The 14,692-nt window shown below is 32.6% G+C and overlaps 2 protein-coding genes across 2 annotated transcripts in view; both read right to left on the bottom strand.

The window, feature by feature from the left end:
• Positions 1-14,692, bottom strand: part of LOC132039878 (myosin-binding protein 7) — a 50,542-nt gene that overhangs the window by 4,786 nt on the left and 31,064 nt on the right. The window lies entirely within an intron of this gene.
• LOC132040894 (uncharacterized) lies at positions 590-6,475 on the bottom strand. The gene is made up of 5 exons (XM_059431584.1): positions 6,222-6,475; positions 3,182-3,331; positions 2,560-2,697; positions 1,926-1,976; positions 590-642 (listed from the first exon to the last, which is right to left on the bottom strand). The coding sequence occupies exons 1-5, from the start codon at positions 6,427-6,429 to the stop codon at positions 590-592; spliced, it is 600 nt and encodes a 199-aa protein (XP_059287567.1). The 5' UTR covers positions 6,430-6,475.

Raw genomic sequence — 14,692 nt, 5'->3', positions numbered from 1 at the left:
GTTGATAAAGCTGGCGAAATTGGCTGTCTTCCCTTCAGCTGAAATTCCAGAGATTAGTTGTTAGCAGAAACATGTTGGAGAATTTCGTGTATTTTTTTAATCAATGTTCTTCACATAGAAAATGTTCACATAACTTGGAAACAAAGGAGCTCAATGCTTTGATTTCGATGGAAAATCAGCATGATATATTTTGCGTCATTTGCTAATATTTTGTGGAGAGAAAAAAATCTTACAGAGGGTAAAGAGAAGCTATTTATAAGACTTAAGTTTCTGTCATAATTTATCATATCACACTTTTAGAATGTACCTCATTATTTATTTTTGATACTTTGTGTGTTGGTGTGTATATTTAGTGGAATTATATCTAATCATCGTAGCTGGAGGCAATATTGAGGTTCAACTCTGCTACATATACAAGTGTATGTATTCACCTTGAATTGGAGGATTCTTAAGATCATTTTGATGGCCTTGGTGCGGAGAAAATAAAGTATGCTAGCACTAACAAGAGTTATCCTCGTGATAAAAATCATATACCATAGTTTTCCTGCCTCTTAGTAACCTGCTTAAGTTGGGATAACATAACCTAAAATCACATACCTGGAGACTTCTTTTCTTGATTCTCATTAGTTGCTCCAGTAGTATCTGGATAGAAAAGAGAATCAGTCTTTGAATGTGTAAAATTCTTAGGTTTTGTGTGCATGTTTGGATGAATTATATGTAATCATCATAGTTTGAGTTAATATTTAGTTTCAACTGCGGTATATATGCATGTGTCTGCATTCACCTTTAATTGGGGGATTCTCGGGATCATTTTGATAACTTTGATGGCCTTGGTGTGAAGAAAAAGAAAAATAAGTTAGTACTAGTAAGAGTTATCATGAAAAAAAAAATTCATAGTTTCTTGCCTCTTAAGCATGCTTAAGTCCACATAACCCGAAAGTAGGGGGTGTACATGGACCAGGTTGGTTCGAATTTTTCAAATACCAAGCCAAACCAATTGCGTCGGGTTTTTAAATTTATAAACCAAACCAAACCAATAAAATTCGGGTTTTTCAACTTCGGATATTCTCGGGTTATTCGGTTTTTTTGGGTTGTTCGGGTTTTTTTCCCGAAAAAGTTTTCATACAAAACATATGACTTGTACTTCAAATATTTCTTTAGTCCTAGTAAGATACAACTATATAACTAAGGTGTTTCTTAAGAAAATAACACAAAATGTGAGATGGGTGATGACATCGTATTAAAATATTCAACAAAAAAGTTAATAAAATCGGTTAAAATAAGTATTGCTAATTAATAAGCCATAAAGAAAATGATTTTAATCTAACTACTAAGTTATGCTAAAATAAGTACGACTAATAAGTATTAATTACATGACAGAGAAAAAAATTAAGAAAATTAAGCTATGTATTTTTACGCTCTAAACCAATTATGCAAAAAAACTAAAGAATAGATATATCCAACATTCTTTGTCATTCCTATTGTTAGAATTGAATTTCTTTTGTTAGCATTAATGTTAATTTGGTTTGATTTGAACTTTATTTTAGTTTAACATCCATGGGATATAAAAACATTGGCGTTCGAATTCTAAGTCCAAACTTAAAAAAATATGATAAAAGACAAAAAACTATGAAAAAATTTAAGAAATATTTACAAATTACATTACAAATAAATATTTTTATGTATAAAATATTTTAAAGATCGAATACACGTAATGTCGGGTCGGTTTGGTTCGGTTTGACTTTTTTTAGCTAAAACCAAACCAAACCAATTATGGTCGGGTTTTTTTGTTCAACACCAAACCAAGTCAAACCAAACCACTAGTCGGATTTTTTTCTCGGTTTGACTCGATTTATCGGTTTGGTGCGGTTTATCGGTTTGCTTTGTACACCCTTACCTAAAAGGTTTATTACACAATTACGTACCTGGAGACTCCTCCTCTTGATTCCCATTGGTTGCTTGAGCAGTACCTGGACCTGGATAGAAAAGAGAATTAGTCTTTGGCCATGTAAAATTCTTAGGTACCAAGTGCCAACAAGACTCCTGAGGCGCTCGAATCATTTGGTTAACTCAACATGAATGAGTTAATAAACTAGAATGTTTCTATGTAATCGCGTACCTTTAGACCAGTGGCGATTTTATATAGTAATTTTGGGTCACGTGAACACATGGTCTCTCTATAAAATTAGGTATTTTATGCATATATTTTTTAAAATTCGTATTATATTAACTGCTGGAACACATGCTACAAGAAGGTTAAATGGTGCACTCGGTTGAAGGTTGAGTTATTTACCTAGAGGATTAGGGATCAAATCCCAACTTAATACATTTTTTTCCTTCTTTTTTTTAGTAGTGAACCAATATTCTAGAAATCCTAGATTTGTCTCTGCTTTAGAGTTGTTCCCTTGAAATCCAAAATATGTTTCTTTAATATAATCGGAGAGAGGAGAAAATCAGTCTTGCTAATGTAAAACTCTTGGGTAGAAAGTTCCAACAACAGTCTCTCAAACACTTTGTTTGTGCATTTTCATTAGGAGATTGTGTTGTAAATCTACCCACCACGAATCTTATTCACAAGTAGTTCCCAGAACTCCAGCAGTGTTTGATAGTTCTCTGGGACATGCAAGCGACCACCGTTTGGGTCTTTTTTGCCTCCAGCTTCATATTTCATTGGCTTTATCTCTTTGATATTTATGCCTGGAAAAAAACCCAGTATTAGCTATATATCCTCCCCAAACGATGAACATGAACCAAAATGCAAAAGTATTGGATATTTATGAATAACAGAAAACAGTAACCACCAGTGTATGTAATTTAAATCCATGCTAAGAATGCTTATCTGTGCCACTCTTTGACAAAAAGACTGCAGACTTACACAATAACATACAAGTGTGATTCCACAAGTGGGGTCTGGGGAGGGTGTGTTGTTGGCAAACTTACCCCTACCTTTGCAGGATAAAGAGGCTGTTTTCGATAGACTCTTGGCTCAAGAATAGCGTTTTCAAAACAGATTTGAGAAATATAAGAGCAAAAGCGCTATGATGAAAATATTGAAGAAAATTTGATCAAAAGAAAAGAAGTAAAGATAACCAAAGTAAAAGAAACAATAGAAATTGAAGAAATTGAAGAATAAGATAATGATAGAGTAATCATATCGGTAACGAACAGACAGGAGACTTACCGTAGTAGATAATGATATCTATGAACCGTAAATGGCTGCCACTTTTGAATACTTGAGGCATCCTGGAAAGGAAGTGTAGAGGAGACATGCCCTTTGTGTTGTAACGGTTGACAAGTAGCGGATAGTAATGTATTATCTGAAAAGCCAGCTCTGTTACAAGAGAAGTTGTTAATACTACTATCCTGTTCTACAAAAAAGAAGAAATTATAAACATATACAGTCAGATCTCTCTATAACAACATTTCACTATAATATCCATGTTTTCTGTTAAACCGATCTTTCATGTATGTTATATTATATGTTCTCTATAACAGCATTTTGCTAAAGCAGCCAAAACATATCCAGACAAACAACGTTATGTATAACAGCATTTTGTTATTTTTTTATAAAAATAAAATATATGAAACAGTTGTTTTTTTGTTTTTTTTTTTTTTGAGGGGGGGGGATAAAAAAAAAGTTCCTCACTTTTTATATTTTTGTATAAAAGTAAAATAAAATATATGAAATAGAAAATGTGTGTATATGGAGGGTTGGGGGGTGGGCTAGGGGGAGGCGGGGGTGCAGGTAAGATTTTTTTTTTTCATTTTTTATAAAGTTTTTACAAAAGCAAAATAAAATAAATGAAATAGAAAATTTGGGGTTGTGGTAGTGGGGTGAGTGGTGGCCGGTGGGTGGGGTGGGGTGGGTTAGGGTTGGAGGTGAGTTGGTGTGTTTTTTAAGGGTCGGAAAAATATTTTTCCTCAAATTTTTATGAAAAACATTTTCTTCTATTTTGAGGAAAATGAGTTGTACTGGGCCTAGTGAATTCATATATGGGTACCCATATTTTACCTATATTTGCCTATATTTTTATGTGTTAAAAAGAGGCTTAAATTCATATTTTTTTCTCATCAAACTTAAACCCATTATTACCCACCTGAAATATGAGTGACCCAACTCACTAAAATGTGGGTAAAATGGGCTAATTTTCTAAACGGAAAAGGGCCAAATATACCCCTGCGCTATCGAAAAAGGGTTAAACATACCCTTCGTTATACTTTGGTCCAAGTATACTCCTACCGTTATCTTTTGCACAAATATCTTTAAAATAAAGTTGACCAAACCCAATTTTACCCACCAATCCCCCCCTCCCCCCCCCCCCCCCCACACGCCACACCCTGAATAACACAATGGAGTTCCTTCCGGTGACTGCTCTGGCGAAGATGCCAGAGCTGAAAGAGATACCTTAATTGCTAGCCTTGTAAACATGATGTGTTTGACCCATTGTTGAATGAGAAGAAAAATGTACCTGATCTTGATGGGTGCCACTGCATTTTTACAGAATTAGATTTATCAAAAAAATTAGAAAGATTGAATCTTTTTGCAGATTTTCGAACACCCTTTTGAAATTTAGCCGTGAATCTTTAGAATTTTGAAGAAATTGAAGTCATATACAAGAAATTTGAGACTTTGACATATAAACTACCACTCAATAAATTCAAGCTTTATCTTGAAAAATTAAATTCATTAGAAAAGTTAGAAGGATCAAATCTTTTTGCAGATTTTTGAATACCCTTTTGACTTGTGTATGCATATAAGAATTTAGAGAGCCCCCGTAGTCTTTAACGACTCTCATTTCCGACCAAACCACCTTTTAACGCCATTCTCCATTTTACTTTTTTTCACGTAGTTAATCTTCAAAAGGTGTCTAATTTGGAACAGTAAACAAAATTAATTATTAATCACTGGACTATTAGTAAACGTGTCAACTGATGAAACATTTTATGGTGCTATATGAAACTAAAAGTGCAACAGCTGGGATATCAAAATCCTTTTATATTTTTCGGAGGTGCCATTGTGAAAGATGATATGGAAGGAGGTGGGTAAAATTGAGTTTAGTCAGTGGGTAAAATTCATTAAAATATTAATGTTAATGTGGGATTGAACTCCACCTTAGTCAACTTTAACGGTAAAAGGGTATATTTGTCTTACTAAAGATAATTGTAGGGGTATATTTGGACTATTAGTATAACGAAGAATATATTTGATCCTTTTAGATAGTAAAGTATATTTGGCCCTTTTCCGCTTTTAATATGTCTGAAATCGTACTCTAAAAAAGAGATTTGATTCTATATAATTGAAATGGATGAAAATTATTTTCACCCCCCCAACTTTACTTTAAAAATCAAACTTCCCCCTCAATTTTGAACAATAGACATTCCCCCCCCCCCCTCCCCCCATCCTATGCAATGACTATTTCACCCTTGTTTTTTTTGTCAATCCCTAATTTATGTATATTTTTTTATATTATATTAGGTATTTATAGATTCTTATTTAAGTTCATTAACATTATAAGTAGAATAATACTTTCATGACTTTGTAACAAAATCTAATGCTACTTTTTATGATTGTTATTTCAATATTACATGCAATAAGTATGTATAAATGTATGCACATGCATCTGTGTATATTTAAGTTTCACTTCTCTCTTATTCGCTATTATTTATATAAATAAACAGTTTTGGTTGTCACTAATGGAATATTTCTTAAATTATAATAAAATTCATTAAAGTTTAAATAAATCATTTTTAAAAACTTGCCTCTATTTTATTATTGATTTTGCATTACCTGCATATAAATATATTTATAAAGTTATTATGACATGTTATTTTCACTTGTATAAATAAATATTAAAGTTTTGATTTTTTAAAAAAATATTTTTTTTGTTTATTCTGCTAATTTATTTTATTATAGAATATCATTAACTTATATACTCAATTAATATTTCTCACTTTTTTCTTCACCTAGAAGATAATATTTATCTTTTATAAGAAATTTGTTACATGAATTAAAAAAATTAAAAATATCATGATTTTATAGAAGAAATAAAAGAAGATAAAAGTTGATAATGTAAGGGTAAAATAGGCATTTAAAAAAGTCAATTAGGATAAAGAGGGGAGAATGTATATTATTTAAAGTTGAGGGGGAATTTGAATTTTAAAGCATAGTCGGGAGTGTAAATGATTTTGAAGAAAAATATTTGTAGGGGATTGGCTCTTACTGAAGTACTCGCCAGAGATGGCGGCGTGTAGAATGTTATCCCCATCTTCCCTTCTACAAAGTTCAATTGGACCTTCTTCTTTTTCATCTTGAACACACTTATGTAGGTAGAGAAAAGCTTTTAGCTTGCCTTGATAAGCAGCTATGAATAAGGGGGTTTCCCCTTTCTTATTGGTCTCCCAGATGAGAGGGTCTTTTGACTTTACCATACACTCAATAATGGGGACAATCCCGAGTTCTGCTGCAAGGTGAAGAGGTGTGTTCTTTTCTTTATTCTTCTGGCTTAAGATACGAAATCGTTTTCGCTTTGGTATGCTGTCAATCATTTTGTTAATACAATTAAGATGAGGATCCTGTAAAGAGTCACCTCGATCTGGATGGTAAGAAGATATAGCTATGTGAAGAGCAGTATCTTCAGATGTGGTGAGTTTGGATTCATGGACAAATTCGTTGTTGATGTACAGTTGCTGAACTTTTTCCCACTTATTCCCCATTGATGCTTTAAATATTTCATCTTCAATAGCTGCTTGCCTCTCCTTTTCTTTAATTGGATCAACATCCTCAATGTCGCTCTCCTGTGGCTGTTGTTGAATTTCTGTGTTGTGGTCCATTGGCACTACTTGTTTTTGCAGATTGTGTTGATGCCACTCACCAATCACCAATGGATTCTATATATACTGCTAGGAGCGATATTGTTGACAAATATTTCTTTACAAGCCTCTATGCTGGTGCATGTGTAATGGCTCTTTTAGTAACCAAAGTATTAAAGAATCTAATACTTCTTTACTCTGAAAGTGTAAGATAACTTTTGCCATTATCATATAACCTAAAAGAAAATTTAACGAAACGTTTCACGCCGTCAGTGCATTTAAGTTAAACTCTAAGTGAAATTGATCCAAAAAATAAGGCAGATGACTTCTTACAACAGGTTTTACGTAACCTAATAGTGTAAAGATCTTACATATTTCCCGTGCATATAAGTTAAATCCATTATTAGGCAATCACAAAAAATGCTTGTCGGCATATTAACTTTAGACTGGGTTAAAAGCCAATGTAGGTCGAATACAGTTGAAATTGTGATACATAATTTACTTAATTGAGTCTTCAACACACTCCTTCACGTGTGGGTATGGGTATGGGTCAAGCACCTGAAAATTCATAAGAAGAAAGGGTGGCAATGAGACTTGAACCATGCCTTTTGCTTTCTCTATACCACGTTGAATTGTGTGACCATCTTACCTAAGAGTTTAAGCTATTACAAAGGTTGTACTTTTATTTACTTAATTATATCTTTAACATTGTCAAGTGTCCCACATTGGTTGAGGAACTGAGTTGTGTGTCCGACAATCCTTACGTCGTGTACTAGCTTCTCGGATTAGGCTGTTCACATGATATTAGAGCTAGATCCATATGTATTCCTTTGTTTACCTAATGTTAGGTTTTATGTTATGTTGTCAATGTCCGGTCCAAGGGAGGGGCGCTAGTGCTAAGTGCCTAGGCACCCAGGATTTTAATGACGGGAGGGGAAGAAGATGCACGTTAGTCAAAGCATCAACTTCAAATCGTGGTGTCTCTAATCACCACATCGCATCGTTTGAAAATTTTGATGATAAACAATGTAAAATAAATATAAATGAAATGGCATAATTGTACGACGGGGGTTTTGGTGTCAAGTTATACAGGTTAGGCCCCTGTTCGAAGCCTACAGGCAACACGTTTTGTTCCTTTTTTTTTTTTTCCCTTTTAAACTGTCACCTTCAAAAAATATTGTAGTCTGGGCTCGAACTTGGGTCCGGCGCTTACACTCAAGGAGCGAAGGGGCATGCTGATCAACTGATCCACTTCAACAGATATATTTGAGAGGTCTTCTTAAAATATATTATAGTTTTTCAAGGTGTGTGTATATATATATATATTGAGTTTTTTCCCAAGTTAACGGGGACATGTGCCCCCCATCCCACCATATAGGTCCGCCCCTGGCTAAGTGTCCCACATTAGTTGAAAAGATTGAGTTGTTATCTTCTTGTACGATCTTGGTCAATCGTCGCTTCATGAGCTAGCTTTGGGGTCGCGAGTTAGACGCAAGATACATTTCCTTTACATATGTCATGCAAAACACAAGGGCAAGACCTCTAGTCATTTGTTCCCTTTCTTTTTATCACCAAGCATCTTTCTTTTGCTTTTGCCTTTATTTTACACAAGAATTTTTACCAATAGAAACTCTTTTATTTTTGTCCTGCTTTTACTGCAAGTCTTCTTGCATTTCCATATACCATTGTTTTTAGATATAACAACTTGTTATTAATATTGATTTAACCTCACATATATTGATCTAGTTAACTGTACTCGTTTGATTAAAATTATCTCTTTATGTTGCAATACGAGATTACTATATCACATCTTGCAAATGCTGGAATTCCAGAAGTTGCCTCTTTTAACAGTTGAAAATCGAGAGATTCTTATAGCGTTGCCCCACTCCAAATAGCCGGTTGGATTTACTGTTTACTTTTGCTATCCAATGTACATGGACTATATACCATTACATGCATATTATACATCTGCTGGCTATTTTAATTTTAAGCGGTTGGGTGAGCAACTATTTAGATTAATTCTTTTTTATATGATATCTATTGACAAGAACTATATAAAAACGAAAATTTATTGGGTGACAAGTATGAATATGCAAATTGTGTGACTCGTGAATTTCATGGGAAGTACTGCTTTATTTTTAAGTTTGTTAATCCATAAGAGGGTAGGGCCAAAACTTGACTTTAGACATGCATTTATTTGGTACAATATTCTTTGCTCAAATGTTATGTTATTCTCCTTTTAGTTTTCTCTCTCTACATTTTCCTTTACTTTGAAGTCATTCTTCAAATAGTATGTGAGTTTGAACACTCTAGTTGCACCTTTTTTTCCTCATTGTTAGTAGTTTTCTCTCGTACATTACAGTTTACAGCCCTTTCTTGTCTGCGGTGTAAAGAAAAAAAGGTCAAGGAGGGTCCATCTTATCAACTATTTTGTTATTGACGAAAAACATTTTCCGAAAAATGTTTTTAGGTGTTTGGTTGGAGAGAAACGCCTTTCGGTAAAGCATCTATAGATATTCAAAATAATGTTTAGAAATTCGATGGTGTTTTAATGAAATTATTGAGTATAGTGATATGAGGTTAAACATCGAGATAGTTACGAAGGAAAATGTCTTTTGCCCAAAATATGGGAGATCCCTTTTCTTTCTTTTGGTGAAAATGCAACCATATACCAGTTTTTTTTTTTTTTTTTTTTAATATGACCAGGGAACCCACAGTCGGTATCCTTTGGGTGCGTATAGGGTAAATTGCGCCCGTCAACCACACAACAGAGATAACCTGCATTAGGCAAGCCCGTGCGACAATAGAGAACTTGTTTTTTCTAGAAACATGATAGGGAACTCTCTTTATTCAGTTGCTCTTTTAGCTTTAGAATGTTTATAGGTTAGCATCATTATAGTCCTATTCTCCTTTTTACAATTCTTGATGTGAAAGAAAAGAATGAATGCAAGTTTTCGAAAGTAAAATTCGGTTCCTTTACATTCTTGTGAGTTGCATTTCAACCGATTTTAAAGACTTTATAGATTATCAAATACTTGATGAGCCAAAAACTCTAAGCTTCCTTAATCACTGGGTAAAAATGATACTCCTTCCATCCCAATTTAAGAGTATTACTTTTTAAGAGTATTACTTTCCTTTTTGGATTGTTCCAAAAGAGTGTCTCTTTCTATATTTAATAAGTTCATAATTCAAACATCATACATGGCAAGTTCATAAACACAAGATTTAAAGGATACATTAATACATTTCACACATCTTTAATTTAGGGTCGCAAGATTCAAAAGTCTCTTTATTTCTTAGACTCTGTGCCTAGTCAAACTAAGACACTTAAATTGGGACGGAGAAAGTATTTCAATATTTCATGTAATATTGAAATATACTCTTTTCAGTCAGCTATATCCAATGAAATCTGAGAGACTTGTTTATAAAGTACATCTAAACATGAATTATTGGGGAAAATGTAGATGGTGAAAAGAATCAAAGTCCTAAAACACAATCAGATCTTATGAAATATGTCGAAGAACCTGTAATCAGTGGGGAAAATACGCTACTTTCGCAAAACGCTTTCTGGCGTTTCCCCTTCATTTCTCTGATGGGAAATTGATCATTCTAATCTCTATGCTATTTACTGCATATCAATGCATCTGAATAATCCTAAAAAACAGTTACAGAAAGATTTTCATATTATTTGCCCACTTAATTGAAGGGGTATTAAAGGGAAGACATTGCAAAAAGACAATTCTATTTAATTAATCTCTTCAAAAAGATTAAGCTTGGCAGTCATGATAAGAAACATTGGCTTGTAGGATTAAAAAGGGAACTCTATCCCTATGTTTTCTCCCCACATGTACTTCCTTTGGTTCACTATCAAGAAACAAACGGAGAAAACCGAAAGAATCTCTTAATTTGTTAATATAAAAAACTAAGTTGATTCTCTTCATGCATTTACAGTCATATGTGTTAAACGAATGCTTAAATTTAAGTGTAATAATTTGAAATTCTCGGAAATTCTTATTTTATTGTCTTGTATTTTAGAAGGGTAAAAAATGACCCAATAAACATATTGAATTTGGCTCATAATTAGATTTGCGCTGCATGACTTCACCATTGTATACTTTTATCTTCTTTGTCAGTTTTTTATTTTGTCTAATTCTTCGATAACAAATTCCATATATTCCACTCATATTCTTCAGTAATGGCACTTATGACAAATTATTACATACATACAAATATTAAAACAAAATGACCCCCAATTTAAGTGCAGCTATGACTACTGTTACAATTCCATCATTGTGCTCCCTCACAAATCATCATTTCAATTTCTTTTTCCAGTTCCTCAAAGTTGCTATCAGAGAGCATTGGAATTGAAGACAACCAAATCTAAAGAGAACAAATGTATATTTTCAATCAAGGAGCAGTTCCAATTGAAACATCGTTATATTGGAGAGTAATCCTACAAATCTTGATTTTTATATTCAAGATTCATGGATATGTGAGTGGTAATTCATCTCATGTGAAATTTTTGATTGGAGCTATATATTACAACAAAAAATTTAGCAGGTTAAGTTAGAGTTATCTATCAAATTACATATGAGACCAATATTTGTAGCACTGAAAATATAATTGATGCTTGGGAGATCATTAGTATTAATGTTAATGCTTGTTTTGATATCTTTTTAACATATTCGAGTCATTATCAATTAGTACAACTATGAATAACATATATAATCAACAGCATAACTAATGTTGTGTATGCATGATATGGTAATTGTGAAAAAAAATCCAACTTAATACGGTGTTCACTTCTTCCAAGCTTTCTTCATGCTTTAATCTAAGTGTCCCACATTTTTGAAAAGATGATGTTATCTTCTTGTACGATCTTGGTCAAATTTAAATTTTAGAGTATGGGATCCATTTCTTGAGAAGATGCAAAACACAAGGTCATTTGTTTCCTTCTTGAAGAATGAAACATCTCTCTTTTGACTTTTTTTATTCTACAAAAAAAAAAGAAACTCTTTTATTTTTATCCTTCTTTTACCGCAAGTCTTCTTGCATTTTATTATACTATTGTTTTTAGACATAACAACTTGTTAGTAATACTGATTTAACCTCACATATATTGATCTAGTTAATAACTCGTTTGATTAAAATTATCTCTTTATGTTGCAATACGAGAGATTACTCTCTTGCAAATGAAGGAATTCAATCCTAATTTATCTTTTTGAAAATCGAGAGATTCTTATAGCGACTTTCTAACCTTATTTTTCTGATTTACATTTTATATATACATGGATTCCAATAATATAGTTAATGTTTATACATTTGCCCATATTTTTAGTTTAAAATTAACAGCAATTTGATTAATAATGATATCTATTGACAAGAACTAATAAAAACGAAAATTTATTGAATCAGTATGAATATGCAAATTGTGTGACTCCTAGAATTTCATGGGAAACTGTTTTATTTTTAAGTTTGTTAATCCATAACAGGGCAGGGCCAAAACTTGATTGTAGACTTAAAAGACACATTTTATTTGGTACTATATTCTTTGCTCAAATGTTATGTTATTCTCCTTTTTTTTTTCTCTACAAGTTCCTTTACTTTGAAGTCATTCTTCAAATAGTATGTATTGAACTCTCTGACTATGAACTTTTTTTTCCTCATTGTTAGTAGTTTTCTCTTGTACATTACAGTTTACAACCCTTTCTTGTCTGCGGTGTAAAGATTAAAAGGTCAAGGAGCGTCATCTTATCAACTATTTTGGTCTTTTAACCAAGGAGCGATGCAAAATGTTTGTTATTGACAAAAAACATTTTCCAAAAAATGTTTTTACGTGTTTGATTGGAGAGAAACGCCTTTCGGTAAAACATCTATAGATATTCAAAATAACGTTTAGAAATTCTATGGTGCTTTAATGAAATTATTGAGTATAGTGATATGAAGTTAAACATTGAGATAGTTACAAAGGAAAATGTCTTTTGCCCAAAATATGGGAGATCCCTTTTCTTTCTTTTGGTGAAAATGCAACCATATACCAGAAAATAATTTTTTTTTTATTTATGACAAGAGAACCCACAGCCGGTGTCCTTTGAGTGCATACAGGGTAAATTGCACCTGCAAGCCCATGCGACAATAGAGAAATATTTTCGAGAAACATGATATGGAACTTTCTCTATTCAGTTGCTCTTTTTCCTTTAGAATGTTTATAGGTTAACATCATTATAGTATCCTATTCTCTTTCTTACAATTCTTGATGTGAAAGAAAAGAATGAATATAAGTTTTCGAAAGCAAAATTCGGTTCCTTTACATTCTTGTGAGTTGCATTTCAACCGATTTTAAGATTATCAAATACTTGATGAGCCAAAATCTCTAGTTTTCTTAATCACTGGGTAAAAATGATATTTCAATATTTAATGTAATATTGAAATATACTCTTTTCAGTCAGCTATATCCAATGAAATCTGAGAGACTTGTTTACAAAGTACATCTAAACATAAATTGTTGGGGAAAATGTGGAGATGGTGACAAGAATCACATTTGTTTTGAAGCTTTTATTGTCTATTAGTGTTCACGATTGTGTAATTTTTTTTTTTTTTGAGTTTTTTTTGTTATTATCAAAATGACTGATCCGAACAAGTTACTGTAATTAATATTTTTATACTATGCTCGAGTATTTTATTTTTTTCAGCGTTATATATGCTTGAATATTTTTTGCACCTTTTTACTTTATAAATAAGATTTATTTGTTCTATAAGTGATATTAAAAGGAGAAAACTATCATAATAGTTAGAAAGTTTAACAAAAAGGGCAAAGGTCAGTTTTGAAAGTAAAATTGGTATTTTAAAAACGGCCAAAAGTTGATAGTTTTGAAGGTAAAATAAGTATTTTGGTATGTTGAGTGATCTTCTGAGTGATACAGGCATAGTAAAGTAACGCTTTTGTTACAAACGAAAAAAATATAACTTTACTAATTAATTTCAGATAGTTGAGTGACAATTTGGATAATGGACTCGTCTCTTATACCTTAATGTTTTGCGGTTTGAATTTTGGCAAAAACATGGGTTATTTTTGGGGTCTTCTATTTTTGAACCACCGGGTATATATATACTCAGCTGTTTTAATGCAAACACAATACTACTAAATGTTCATGCAAAGACAATACATTCAAATTATTTGATTATTCAAAGCCAATAGTTATCAAGATGGTTATTTTGGTTAGCTAAACCAGAACTCTAAGTTACATTGTTTATTCATGCGACAGTTGGATATGACCAAGAGAGGCATAATACCGTAAGTATTGGGCGTGTTAGCCACTTTAAATTTAATGTTTTGCCACCAATTAAAAAGTTATTAAAATCATTTTTTTGCGCTGATTGACCTTCAAAGGTATTGGTTTTTACTTTTTGGCCCTCAAATTGTTGGTCATTAAATTTTGCCATTCGCTTAAAAAAGTGACCGAAATACCCTGATGTTCCGAGATCGAACTCCGCTCAATCAAAAATTAAAAATAAAATAAAATCACAAGACAGAGTTTGGATTCACAAGGTACTCTAGCTTAAGGGAGAGTTTGCCTTATGCCTCAAGACAAACTCTTCCGTCTAAGGTAGAGCTTCATGCAAAGTCTGCCTTAAGGGTAAGCCTTAAGACAAACTCTGCATTGCGATTTTTTTTTTAAATTTGACTAAGCGGGGGTTTGAACCCTGAACTCAGGATTTTTTTAGGCGAAGGGCAAAAATTAAAGATCAGCAATTTGAGGGGCAAAAATAAATACCACCCCTGAATAAGGGCAATCGTGCAAATTGCCCATTAAAAATTAGTGATCAATTACAGGCTTACAGCTGTTCCAGGAATTTTATGGATTTTTGAACTATAATAATT

This window comes from Lycium ferocissimum, chromosome 12 (genome assembly GCF_029784015.1).
Source record: "Lycium ferocissimum isolate CSIRO_LF1 chromosome 12, AGI_CSIRO_Lferr_CH_V1, whole genome shotgun sequence".
NCBI lineage: Eukaryota > Viridiplantae > Streptophyta > Magnoliopsida > Solanales > Solanaceae > Lycium > Lycium ferocissimum.
This window is presented reverse-complemented; position numbering and strand designations above follow the sequence as displayed.